Consider the following 13,355-nt stretch of genomic DNA (forward strand, 5'->3'; position numbering starts at 1 on the left):
GGGTCTCTTAAGCCAGCGAGGCTGGCTTCGAACCTGCGTGATCCTCCTGTCTCAGCCTCCCAAGTGCGGGGATTACAAGCGTATGCCACCATGCCCAGCTCCCAATTTTATTTTTTATTTTGAAACAGGGTCTTACGAAGTTGCTGAGTCTGGCTGCAAACCTATGATCCTCCTGTCTCAGCCTCCCAAGTACAGGGATTACAAATGTATGCAACCACACCTGGCTTGCCTTGACCTTTTCATAATGAGAATAAGGACCAAGAAAAGCCCTTTCAATTCACAGTCCTAATTCTGGCCCAGATCTAGGGCCAGGTATGAAGTCCTCAACAGCCTCATTTATTTCATTTGAAAAACAAAACTAAAAGCCAAATCTAGCAGATGTGGGACAGAAAGCTGAAGAAGGGTTGGGGGAGACAAAAACCAGTTTGAGTTCTATGCAGAATGCTAGAGTCAGTAAACAGTGGACTGGAGCCACAAAGCTCGGCTGGTGGAGCCCTGGACAAGTAGGTGGACTGTAGCTTTCTCACTTACAAAATGGAGATAATATATGAGTTTTTTATTTCAAAAGATCAGGGGACATTAACATGAAAAATGATGACTGTAAATGTGCTTCATACACTGAAAGACACTACTATTTTATCATTTGGTGTTTGGCAAAGAAGTACTTTACTGTGCTTGCCCCCAACTGAGAATACTGTAGGCACTTAGTAAATGTCTGTTGAGTCATCCTAGAGAAAAAAACAGGACCAATATCTTTGGTGCAATGAAACAGAGTCTTCAGTAACAGGGATGCCTAAAAAAATGATCTACTACAGGTAAAAAGAAAAGAAAAGAAAAAGCACAAGAGAGTGAAATCTCATCTTAAATATGTTATTTTATAAGCACAAGACAATCATCTTCAGGAAAATGGACAAATGTTGAAGGAGGTAATGATGTATCCATGCATCATGTATAGACCAGTAAAATGTTCTTGGACACAAAACTCCATTGCTTTCCATCTTTCTGGAGTAGAATGAGAATACAAATCCAGGCAGACCATAAAAATGATGTCAGGCTGGGGGTATGGCTCAGTGATAGCTTGTGTTAGGCTCCATCTCCAGCACAAAAAACACACACACACACTCATTCATGATGACAATGTCAATTATAGCAAAAGTTTGGAATTTAAGTTAAGCTTCCCATCAGATATCTATTTATTTATTTATTTTTGCAGGTCTGGGGATGGAACCCAGGGGCTTTTGACCTCCAAGCTACGCCCCCTGACCTAATTTTTATTTATTTTTTATTTTATTTATTTATTTATTTTTTGTGGGTCTGGGGATGGAACCCAGGGGCATTTGACCTCCGAGCTACACCCTCTGCCCTATTTTTTATTCTTTATTTTGAAACCAGGTCTCACTGATTTGCAGAGGGCCTCACTAAGTAGCTGAGGCTGTCCGCGAACTGTGATCCTCCAGGTCTCAGCCTCCCTAATGCCGGGATTACAAGCATGTGCCAACACGCCCGGCTTATTCTTTATTTTGAAACCGGGTCTCACTGATTTGCAGAGGGCCTCACTAAGTAGCTGAGGCTGGCCGTGAACCGCGATCCTCTAGGTCTCAGCCTCCCGAATGCTGGGATTACAAGCATGTGCCACCATGTCTCGCTAGAAATGATTTTTTTTTAATTTTCATCATCATGAAGAAATGGAACTTTTCTCATAATACGGAATATTTACCCCTTTTAACTGTTCTGGATATAAATCTTTTAAAATTATTTCTCACACCTTCTTTTCTTCTTAAAGGGTCTGATCTGGCCTCTTCTCTTTAAAAATATCAATATAAACACATAGAGCCATCCTCTGCTACCTCCAGCTATGCCTGCAAGTATCGGATCCTTGGTCCATCAGGGATCCTAGACTGCTGCATGCTAATTCTTCCACCTCAGGGCCCCCAAAGTTCACTTCAGAGTATTCATCAGTGTCGTTCCTACTTCTTGCCCCATCTTACACTCAGTCCACAGGTGGGGCTCCAAGAAGCTCCCAGCAGGGGCTTTGTGAAGCCCCCAGTTACTCTGAAAACTCAACTTCCAGCCAGGTGGGACTTTCTACATAAACCCAATTTCAGGCACAATTGTTCTTACCTCCATAACTGTAGAAAGAATCTTTTTCTCGCACTCCAATGACAGTTCCCATAATATCTACTTGCCTTATTGGATGCCCATTGTACAAAAAAATACCTAAAATAAAAAATGCATATAATATATTATTGCATTTATATTTCACTAAATGTCTGTTGGGAGAATGTGAGGATATAAAAAATCAGTGGCATGCTGTTTGCTGAAATTCCAGTCTTAAGAAACAGCCCTCTTAGTTAGGCTAGGCGTAGTGGTATACACCTATAATCCCAATATTTGGCAGGCAGAGATGGGAAGATTACAAATGTGAAACCAGCCTGAGCAACTTAGTGAGGCTCTCAGCAACTTGGTGAGACTCTGTTTCAAAATAAAAAATAAGCCGGGCATGGTGGCGCACACTTGTAATCCCAGCATTTAGGAGGCTGAGACAGGAGGATCACGGTTCGTGCACAGCCTCAGCTACTTAGTGAGGCTCTCCGCAATTCAGTGAGACCCTGTTTCAAAATAAAGAATAAAAAAAAAATTGGGCAGGGGGTGTAGCTCGGAGGTCACATGCCTCTGGGTTCCATTCCCAGACCCACAAAAAATAAATATAAATAAATAAAATAAAAAAAATAAGATAAGGCCGAGGGTGTAGCTTGGAAGTATAGTTGGAGGTAGAATGCCCCTGGGTTCAATCTCCATTAACACACACACACACACACACACACACACACACACACACTCCTTAGCTTGGCTTTTTTTTGTGTGTGTGTGTGTGGTATTAGGGATAGAACCCAGGGGCTTTCTACCTCCAGGCTACACTCCCAGACCTATTTTATATTTTATTTGGAAATAGGGTCTCATTAAGTTACTGATAGCCTCACTAAGCTGCTGAGGCTGGCTTCAAACCTGCATGATCCTCCTGTCTCAGCCTCCTAGGTACTGGGATTACAAGAGTGTGCTACCACACCCAGCTCTTCGCATGGCTTTAAACAAGCTTGTACTAGTGCAGAAAGGGGAAATCTGGTGTCGCCCTATTGGGTTTGGTTAATTTGCTTTCCACTTGTAAACATAAAATGTACCCCCATGAAGAAGGGCTGAAACATTTGTTACAGGATGGCACTAACATTGTATTGTGAACAACTGGAAAAAGAAAGAGAAAGGAAACAGTAAGAGACTTCTCTGGCTTTTTTTAAAAAAAGAAAAACTAGTGCTATTCTAAGAAACCAGTCATCGTTTCTATGAACTGGCCAGAGCCTTTTCTTCTTCTGTGCAAAAAGGAAATGACAATAGCTTACAAAATACTATGCTTTGGCCAGTAGATTACGACTCAAAAGCTTCTCTTTTTAAAAAAACTCTATTTCAAAATCAGGACTACAAGCCGGGCGTGGTGGTGCACGCTTGTAATCCCCGTGCTTGGGAGGCTGAGACAGGAGGATCGCACGGGTTCGATGCCAGCCTCAGCTACTTAGTGAGGCTCTCAGCAACCTAGTGAGACCCTGTTTCCAAATTAAAAAAAAAAAAAGGTCTGGGAGTATAGCCTGGAGGTAGAAAGCCTCTGGGTTCCACCCCCAGTACCACCAAAATCAGGACTACACATGGCAGAAGGCGAGTTCATGCCTGAGGAGAGACGTGGGCAAGGAAGAGAACTGCTTACTGACACCCACAGCCTCCCTCCCACCTAGGGATGGGGCACGGAGGGCCCCCGAGGCCCCAGGGCTTCCTGGCTCCTGTGGAGCCCCCTTTCGAGGCCCCATCTCCTTACCCGAGCTCCCCACACCACCGGCACTGCACATGCACTAAGGAGTCCTGCCTGACATTCTCTCTGGCCTCCCCAATCTATGGCTGGACTCTTTACTTTCAGAAACGGGTTATGAACTTTCACATGGCGGTTCCCTTTTAAATAAACACATGAATTGCACATAAAGAAGCCATGTTCATTTCGGGCATGTGACCACTTCCTCTGCTCACCACCAAGCCTGGTCAGGGGCCTGTGGCCTGAACCCCCACGCTGGCCTCTGCTGGCAGTTCTTCTGTTTCTCTCAAGGACAGAGGGACACGAGACCAGTCACTTACGTCAGTGTCCCAGTGTAGACAAGGAGCCTTGAGCCTCAGACTGCCAGGGAAAGTGAGATAAGGTCTAAAGAATGAAAACCACAAATTTAACCCAAAGCAGGCTCCTCTGCCTCTGGGAAGCCACACTGCTAAAGATGACTTGGTGGATGGGAGACGGTCCTCAGGGCAACCTTGGAAGCCATGAACTGAAAATGGCAAGGTCACAGGAGGGAAGGAGCCTGGGTCGCCCCCACTCAGGAACACATGAATTGAATAGGGACCAAGCAGAGACACAGAAAACCCATGAAATATTAAACCTTTAATCTAAGAAGAAAAAGTGTTCTCCCTGGACTGAAGTCCATAGAAAAAGCAGCCAGAAGACAGGACTAATGGCGCAAACCAATGACTTCCCCAAGTCACCTGTCTTCTGACGTTACAAAGTCTGTACCTGGTAACAATACAAATCCAAACCGCTCTTTCTTTGAAGACATAGTAGGCTTTATTCTTTTTTCTCTAATACTAGGGATTGAACCCAAGGACATTTTATATTTGAGCTACACCCTCAGCCCTTTTTATTTTTAAACAAGATCTAACTAAGTTGCTGAGGCAGGTCTCAGACCTTTGAGCCTCCCATTTCAGCCTCCCAAGTACAGGACTATACGGCATGTGCCACTGCGGCCCAGCTGACACAGTAGACTTCATTGAAAAAAGACAGACGTGGGCCCCAAAAACTTTCCCCTCACAGACTGACAACAGCTCGCCTTTGAGAATAGACAGTCACTTGAGGATGCAAAAAAAATCTTTCCAACCCCAAAGGACTGATGCAAAAAAAAAAAAAAAAAAAATACTTTTTTAAATCTTAAAAGCATCACAGAACAATAAGGAAGAACTGCAGAGAAAAACAACACATGGTTTGAATTGTAAAACACTGGGAAAATTGATTGAGGAGGAAATGTGCTGCTTAGAAATACAGAAGAAATGTCTCAAAGAATATCGGAGCATGAACCACACAATGAGATGCTCAGCTTTTAGCAGAAGGTGGTCAAAGGCTTGGAATGAGAATTAGAGAACCGCTTCCTCCTACCAGAGCGAGGTCTGTTCTATAGGGAGAGCTCATGAGAGCTGCACTGACCGCCTCTCTGTCAATAGAGAGAGCTCAACCAGCTAAGAAAAGAAAGTGATCACAACAGACAAAGGCTAGCTGACATCAGCTTTATATTCCGGCCTTTTCTGAGTGGCCCTTGTGCTACTGCTGGTCCACGTACAGCACAGAGAGGCCCACAAATGCCAGGGGATCCTCCGGCTCATCACACCCCTAAGAGGAGGAAGGTCAAGCTGTCAGGGCTCAGGGACCCAGGGTCACAGAGAGATTTAATTCCGATTTCAAGCAGCAGATTCTGACTGCTCACAACCACAGCAAGATATTTGGCTGTTCTCTGACTTAAAAAGTAGCTTTTCTTCTTTTTTTATCATACTGAGGATTGAATTCAATGGTGCTTTACCATTGAGTTATACTCAGCTTTTTTATTTATTTATTTTGCTGCACCAGGGATGAAGCCCAGGGGCATTCTACCTCTGAGCCATACCCCCAGTCCTATATTTTTATTCTTTTTTTTTTTGGGGGGGGGTTGGTTTTGTTTTTGTTGTTGTTGTTGGTACTGGGGGTGGAACCCAGAGGCATTCTACTTCGGGGCTATACTCCCAGACCCATTTTATATTTTATTTAGAAACAGGGTCTCACTAAGTTGCTGAGAGCCTCACTAAGTAGATGAAGCTGGCTTTGAACCTGTGCGATGCATCTGTCTCAGCCTCCCAAGCACAGGGATTACAAGCATGTGCCACCACACCCAGCTTTTATTCTTTATTTTGAAACAGGGTCTCACTGAGTTGCAAAGGGCCTAAGTAGCTGAAGTTGTCCGAGAACTGCGATGCTCCTGTCTCAGCCTGCCAAATGCTGGGATTACAAGTGTGCGCCTCGACGCCCGGCCTTTTTTTATTCTTAAAAAGAGTCTCACTAGGTTTTCTGGTTATTACTGAACTTGTAATCCTCCTGTTTCAGCCTCCCAAAGAGTGGGAGTACAGGTGTATACCACCAAGCGTACCAGGTTTTTGGGTTTTTTTGTGTGTGGTACTGGGGGTAAAACCCAGGGGCTTTTCTACCTCCGGTTTATACTCCCACACCTATTTTATACTTTGTTTGGAAACAGGGTCTCACTAAATTGCTGAGAGCCTCACTAAGTAGCTGAGGCTGGCTTCAAACCTGTGTGATCCTCCTGACTCAGCCTCCCAAGCGTGGGGAATACAAGAATGCACCACAACACCTAGCTCTAGCAGTTTTTAAAAAATACCTTTGATGACCTCTTTTCGGTTTAACTACTGTTATATTAATAATGCACAACTGCTATTATTTGAAGTTTGATAGCAATAAAATGCCCAAGATAATATTTTTCTTTCCTCTTTTTTTTTTTCTTCTTTCAGATTTAGGGATAGACCCCAGGGGCATTCGACCTCCAAGCTACACCTCCTGCCCTATTTTTTTTATTCTTTATTTTGAAACAGGGTCTCACTACGGGCCTCATTAAGTAGCTGAGGCTTTCTGTGAACCGTGATCCTCTGATCTCAGCCTCCTGAATGCTGGGATTATAAGCGTGCGCAGCTTGATATTTTTCAAATATAATCCTTATGAATACAATCATCTCTGGGTATCCCTTTGGGATTGGTTCTGAAAGCCTCTACAGATACCAAAATCTGCATATGCTTAAGTCCCTTAAATAAAATGGCATAGTATTTGCATATAACTTACCCACATCCTCCCAAAATTTGTAAATCATCTCTAGTTTATAATATGCATAAAATGTAAATGCTATAGAAATAACGGTTCTACTATATTACTTAGGGAATAATGACCCAAAAAAGTACACGTTCAGTATAGGCAATTTTTCCAATCTTTTTTTTGTGGTATTGGGGATGGAACTGAGGAACATTCTACCTCCAATCTATACCCCAGTGAGGAGGTAGAAGAGAAGTAGGCAGGTAGGGAAGAAAACTTAATTTCCTGAGGGGCAGGACAAATACTAATTAACTTCCAAGGCTCCTAAAAGAGACCAGCCCTTCCAAGGTTCAGAGATAAGAATGACCAAAGCTTCACAAAACCATCTGTTTACGAATCAACAAATCCAGGAGACATCCCTGGAGCAAGCCTGATACCTCTACTGAAAGAAGGAGACTCCTAAGGACATGCAAATACCCTATGCAAATTTTTTTTTTTTTTTTTTTTTGGTGGTACTGGGGTTCCTGGAAGCCCTTCTACCTCCGGACTACACTCCCAGACCTATTTTTACATTTTTTTTATTTGGAAACAGGGTCTCCTAAGCCAGCGCATGCGGCTGGCTTCGAACCTGCGCGATCCTCCTGTCTCTGCCTCCCAAGCGCCACGCCCGGCCCTATGCAAATTTTAAGAAATGCCTCCCAGACTTCAAGTAACAGAGGACTTACCGAGATATATAAACCCCTAGACCAGTCACCAGACCGGTTACCCACTCTGGGAACCCCTCCCCGTTGGGGAGCTTCTCTCTCTCTCTTGCAGGTCGCGTAAGCTTTGGGAGAAGGTGGGGTGCAATTGAAGGCACTTGGCCCAGGCTACACTCAGGTAGTGACCTGAAGGCCTCCACTGGACATCAAGGCCAACCAGGGCCCCAAGGGGTGACCTGCACTTCTTTTCTGGCCTATCACGTGGACTTTGGGAGAAAGAAACTTGCAACTGAAGGCATTTGGCTTGGGATACCCTCAAATATTGTCCTGAAGGCAACTGCTGGACACCAGAGTTCCGACAGCCCTTAGGGGTGTTCGGCCACTTTTCCCTAGTCCTTGCTGCTTCCAATAAGCCTTTTACTCCCTTCCTGCTGTCTGCGGGTGTCATTCTTCGCTCACCGCAGACAAGAATCCCTTAAGGAAACGCCATATTTCTTCTCAAGAAACCCACTTTCATCTTAAGGAAACGCCGTGTTTCAAGAAACCCCATTTCACCAGCCCTACTTTTTATTCTTTATTTTGAAACAGGGTCTCACTAAGTTGCAAAGGGCCTCATTAAGTAGCTGAGGCTGTCCGCGAATTGCGATCCTCCTGTCTTAGCCTCCCAAATGCTGGGATTACAAGCATGTGCCACCTCACCCAGCCGAGATCCTTTTTCAAAATAAAAATAAAAATAAAAGTAGGGCTGGGGATGTAGTTCAGAGGTAGTATGCCCCTGGGTTCAATCCCCAGTACCATATACACACAAGCCCAAGCCACATGCCCTCAGATGCACTCTGCCTTCTCGCAGGGCCAACACAACCTGCGAGAGAGAGAACAGCTTCCCAAAAGGGGAGGGGGTTCCTAGAGGGAAAGTCCCCCTTTTGCCATCGAGTAAGGCAAAGGCCTGACCGCTTGCAAGTCCATTTTTGGTTAGGGTGACTTTGGGAATTCCAGGAAGCAGCTCTCAGGATTTGCATAGGGTATTTGCAAGTCCTTTGAAGATGTCCTTTTAGGAATGCCAGACTTGCTTGGTGAGGGGCTCCTGGGTTTGTTGATTAGTAAACAGATGGCTTTGTGAAGCTCTGGCCTTATCTCTGAGCCTTTGGAGTTTCAGGCATTTGTCGCCCCTCAGGAAACTCAGGAAATTAACTTTTTTCTACAAGGCCTTTTCCCTATCTGCCTATTTCCTTTCTATCTCCTCAGTGGCACACACTTGTAATCCCAGCATTTGGGAGGCTGAGACCAGAGGATAGCGGTTCGAGGACAGCCTCAGCTACTTAGTGAGGCCCTTTGCAACTCAGTGAGACTCGGTTTCAAAATAAAGAATAAAAAATAGGGCAGGGGCTGTAGCTTGGAGGTCAAATGCCCCTGGATTCCATCCCCACACCCGCAAAAAAAAAAAAAAAAAAAAAGAAGAAGAAAAAGAAAATACGACTTGGAATACAGCTTGGAGGTAGAATGTCCCTGAGTTTAATTCCCAGAACTTAGAAAAAAAGAAAAGAGAACAAGAAAAAGAAGAATCGGCAAATGGCATAGGACAAAGTGTAGGGGATCCAGATATGAAACTTCTGCATCCTCAGAACACCTCACCCTTTGCCAAATCAATATAATATTACTAACCAGGAAGCTCACCCACACCTCAGCATCTAGAGTTTTTATTGGGGTTTCATAATGGGATTTCATGATTAACTGATTTGCTGGTCATATAACTAAACTCAAATGCCTAGGGGTCAGACTGATAGGACTTGGCTCCAAAACCCAAACCTCTAATCACAAGGTTAGTTTTTTGGGTATGAACGGCCCCCATCCTAAACTATGCACTTAGAATAAAGCACCTCATTACTATACACTCAGGTGTTGTCCAGGGGTCATCAAGAATGGTAAAGTCACTTAAGAAATTCCAAGGTTATCTTGGAATTTAGAGGTTACCTCCCAAGGTCAAGGACAAAAGCCAGCCAAGTTCTTTATTATAATATACATTTGATTCATGTTTTGTTATTTTTTGGTTAACCTTTGTTATTTTGCATAAGACATTCTTTGCTGTTTATAAACATTTCTAAACTGTATTCAGTCTCAAATTTTCTCTTTATGATAAACCAAAATAAAACCCCAAACAATCAAACAAAACCTAGACTAGTAGTATCTCTGAACCCTCAGAACCAAATAGTATAAAGAAAATTACTCTAAAATTATTGTTGATGCCTGCTTCAACCAGGAGACTACATCTGAAGCTAGGCATGGTAGCCGAGCGCCTGGAGTACGAGTACTTGGGAGGCTGCGACAAGAGGATAGCGGGTTTGATGACAATCTCAGCAACTTAGCAAGACCTTCGGCAACTTAGTGAGACCCAGATTCAAAATTAAAATGGGCTGGGGATATAGCTCAGAAGTAGAAGGACACTAGGTTCAATTCCCAGCACCATAAAAAAAAAAAAAAAAGAAAAAAGTGCATCTGAAACATTCTTACCAGTGATGGAGCAAAGATCACCAGTAATGGTTTCTATTTGTTTGTTTTTAATACATCATAACATTCTTTGCCCACAGGAAGAGGTAAGCCCCTATGATATCCCTGGTGCTTGCTCACCTGCTGGTCTTTAAGCGAGGCTGGCATGTGGTAGGAATTAATTTCTTCCGGAGATGAGCTATGAAGAATACCAGATTGTTCTGGAAAAGGAAGAACTATGGGGGAGGCTGGCTACCTTCCAAGGGGGAAAAAAAAAAGTATCCAACAATAATTAGAAAATAAAGATGTGGTAAAAATCTGTACAAAAGGTTTTAGTGTAAGGTCATCCAAATATATTTGTATATATAACTGGAATCACCCAAAAGCTCATTGAATTAAATCCGTGGGTACTTGAGATTCGTAAGTACTTCTGACTCAGCTTGGGATTCAGAAGACCCGTGACTGGAAAGCTTTACTCAAAATTGCAAAAACAAGTTAGACGTGGTGGTACACACTTGAAATCCCAGCATTCGGGAGGTTGAGAAAGGAGGATCACAGTTCTAGGACAGCCTCAGCTACTACTTAGTGAGGCCCTTTGTAATCCAGTGATCATCTGTTTCAAAATAAAGAATACAAATAGGGCTGGAGCCGGGTGTGGTGGTGGCACACACTTGTAATCCTATCATTTGGGAGGCTGAGACCTGAGGATAGCAGTTCGCAGACAGCCTCAGCTACTTAGTGAGGCCCTCTGCAACTCAGTGAGACCCGGTTTCAAAATAAAGACTATAAAATAGGACAGGGGATGTAGCTCGGAGGTCAAATGCCTCTGGGTTCCATCCTCAGACCCGCAAAAAAAAAAAAAAAAAAAAGTGATCAAACTGCTCATATAGCACAGTAAATATGTGAAGTAAATATGTGAAGACCACCCATAGCTACTCCACCTACTGCTACCCCAGGGTATTTGTTGTACTTTTACTTCTGATAAGCCTATCTGCAGTAACCACTATTCTAATAAAGAATTTGTCTTTAGCATTTACATGTATCATTTGCTGCTTCAATTGCCCACCCACTATGTGCCAGGCACTGTTCAAGGCCTGTGATTAGTGGGGCACAAGATAGATGATGTCCTTCCTTCTAGGGAGCTTATGTTATTTTGATTCTGATTAATTCAAAACAAAGCAAACCCCTATAAGATCAGGCATGGTTAATGCCCATTTTTACAAAGAAAAAAAGTCTTAGCTTTACAGAAGATGAATCACATGCCCAGGGCAGGTAACTGACACAGCTGGTCCTAGAAGTGCCTGATGAGGTGAGCTTTCCAAGATCAGGCCCAAAGATAAACAACTGAGCATTTTTAAATATGAAAGACCTTAGCTGGGTGGGGTGGCACATGCTTGTAATCCCAGTACTTGGGAGACTGAGAGGAGGATGCACTTCACAGCCAGCCTCAGCTACTTAGTAAAACTCTGTTTCAAAATAAAGACTAAAATGTAGGACTGGGGGTGTAGCTTGGAGGTAGAATGCCCCTGGGTTCCATCCCCAGTACCACAAATAAATAAATAAATAAAGTTTTAATAGTTGCTAGAAAGTTAACTCTGCTGAGGAAGGTTTTTTTTTAACCTGTATTTAAAGCATTTATTTATTGCAGTACTGGGGATGGAACCCAGAGGCATTTTACCTCTGAGCTACACGACCCCCCCAACTACATCCCCCCAGCCCTATTCCACCACGCCTTAGATTTTTTTTTTTTTTTTTCGGGTCTGGAGATGAAACCCAGGGGCATTCGACCTCTGAGCTACACCCGCTGTCCTATTTTTTATTCTTTATTTTGAAACCAGGTCTCACTGAATTGCAAAGGGCCTCACTAAGTAGCTGAGGCTATCCTGGAACCGTGATCCTCCTGTCTCAGCCTCCCAAATGCTGGGATTACCAGCGTGCGCCACCACACCGAGCTTGGATTGTTTTTAACTTGTACAAAAATGAATTCATTCGAAGGTCCAGGCCAGATTAAGTTCAAAGGCTTCAACAGGAAAGGCTCTCCAAAAAGCACCTAAGCCCCTGCTCTCTGTAGGTCTGGGGAAAGAGGGGTGTGTGTGTGTGTGTGTGTGTGTGTGTGTGTGTGTGTGTGTGTGTTTGCAGCGCGAGACATCAGTAAAGAGGGGTGTGTGTGTGCAGATGTAGCACAAGACATCCATCTGGCAGGCCAGCCACATACCTGGCACTTGGCGGGACTCCTTCATGCTCAGGATATCCCGGATGTAGAGTTTTGCAAAGGCCAGAAACACAGGATCCAAACCCCAAAAGAGGGACGGGGTCTCCTCTTCGCACCAGCTGGATTCAGACTGCATCAAGAGGCCGGGCTGTGGTATCCAGCCAACCCTGAAATGTTCTGCTTCACTGGGTCAAGATCTATTTGAGACACAAAAATCAGGATGCAGGCACTCACTATGGGTGAAATGAGCCTGGCTGGAAGGTGCTCCCGGGTGAATACCCAGAACTAGGGGAGGTGTACACCCAGAGGTCCCGGCCCTGCCAAACCCTTGGGAGGAGGCCTTTCTTGTGTGAGGACCCTTCCCCAAAGGTACCAACTTCGAAACGGCCAAACAGCGACTTTTCACTCTGGGGAGAACCACTCCAGACTGGCATACCCTGGAACCGCGTTACTACTGGGTCCAGAGAGTCATGGCTCCCCGGTGGCCGCGCGCCGGCTGGGGCTCGGTGGGTGGTCTGTCCGTCGTTCTGCCCAGCACCTTCCGCTTTTCAGGATGAGCCGAAGAAAGAAGGGAAAAGGCAACAAAACAAGGAGCCCCTCGCGGCCCTCCGCCCCGCCGGCGGCGAAGGCCGCCGACGCCGCCTCCCGCCCGGACCAAGCCCGCCCGCCCGCCGGCGCATTTCCTTCCTCCAGCCGCCTCTGGCCACCGCCCGCTTCCCGCCCGCGCCCCGCCACATCCGTCCCGACCGCGAGGCCCCGCCTCCGACCGCGAGGCCCCGCCCCCTCCGCGAGGCCCCGCCCCGCACACGAGGCCACGCCCCCTCCGCGAGGCCCCGCCTCAGGCACGTGGCGTCGGCTGGTCCCGGCTGCGCTCAAGCCCCTCCCAGCCCTGGACCTAGCTCCTCGCCAAAGCTGCAGAGCTGTTGCCAATCTCCGGTAGACTAAACTCGGCTCCCCGGGTCACTCTTTCAACCAGTGGCTCGCTGGTGGCCGGACCCTGAACTCCAAGAGGTGAGGACGGGATCTTTTTTTGTTC

At 45.3% G+C, this 13,355-nt stretch overlaps 1 protein-coding gene across 1 annotated transcript in view; it reads right to left on the minus strand.

Annotated features, from left to right (window-relative positions):
• The window catches only part of STN1 (STN1 subunit of CST complex), a gene marked incomplete at its 3' end in the record, with an annotated part of 43,067 nt that extends 30,600 nt beyond the window's left edge, over positions 1 to 12,467 (minus strand). Inside the window, exons 1-2 of the mRNA XM_080694857.1 lie at positions 12,323 to 12,467; positions 2,122 to 2,217 (exon numbers count right to left, since the gene is read on the minus strand). Coding sequence (XP_080550983.1) covers positions 2,122 to 2,217; positions 12,323 to 12,455 — 229 coding nt within the window. The 5' untranslated portion in view covers positions 12,456 to 12,467. The remainder of the gene's footprint in view (positions 1 to 2,121; positions 2,218 to 12,322) is intronic.
• Positions 12,468 to 13,355: the final 888 nt, after the last annotated feature.

Source organism: Muscardinus avellanarius (assembly GCF_963383645.1).
Source record: "Muscardinus avellanarius genome assembly, chromosome: 4".
NCBI classification, from domain to species: Eukaryota; Metazoa; Chordata; class Mammalia; order Rodentia; family Gliridae; genus Muscardinus; species Muscardinus avellanarius.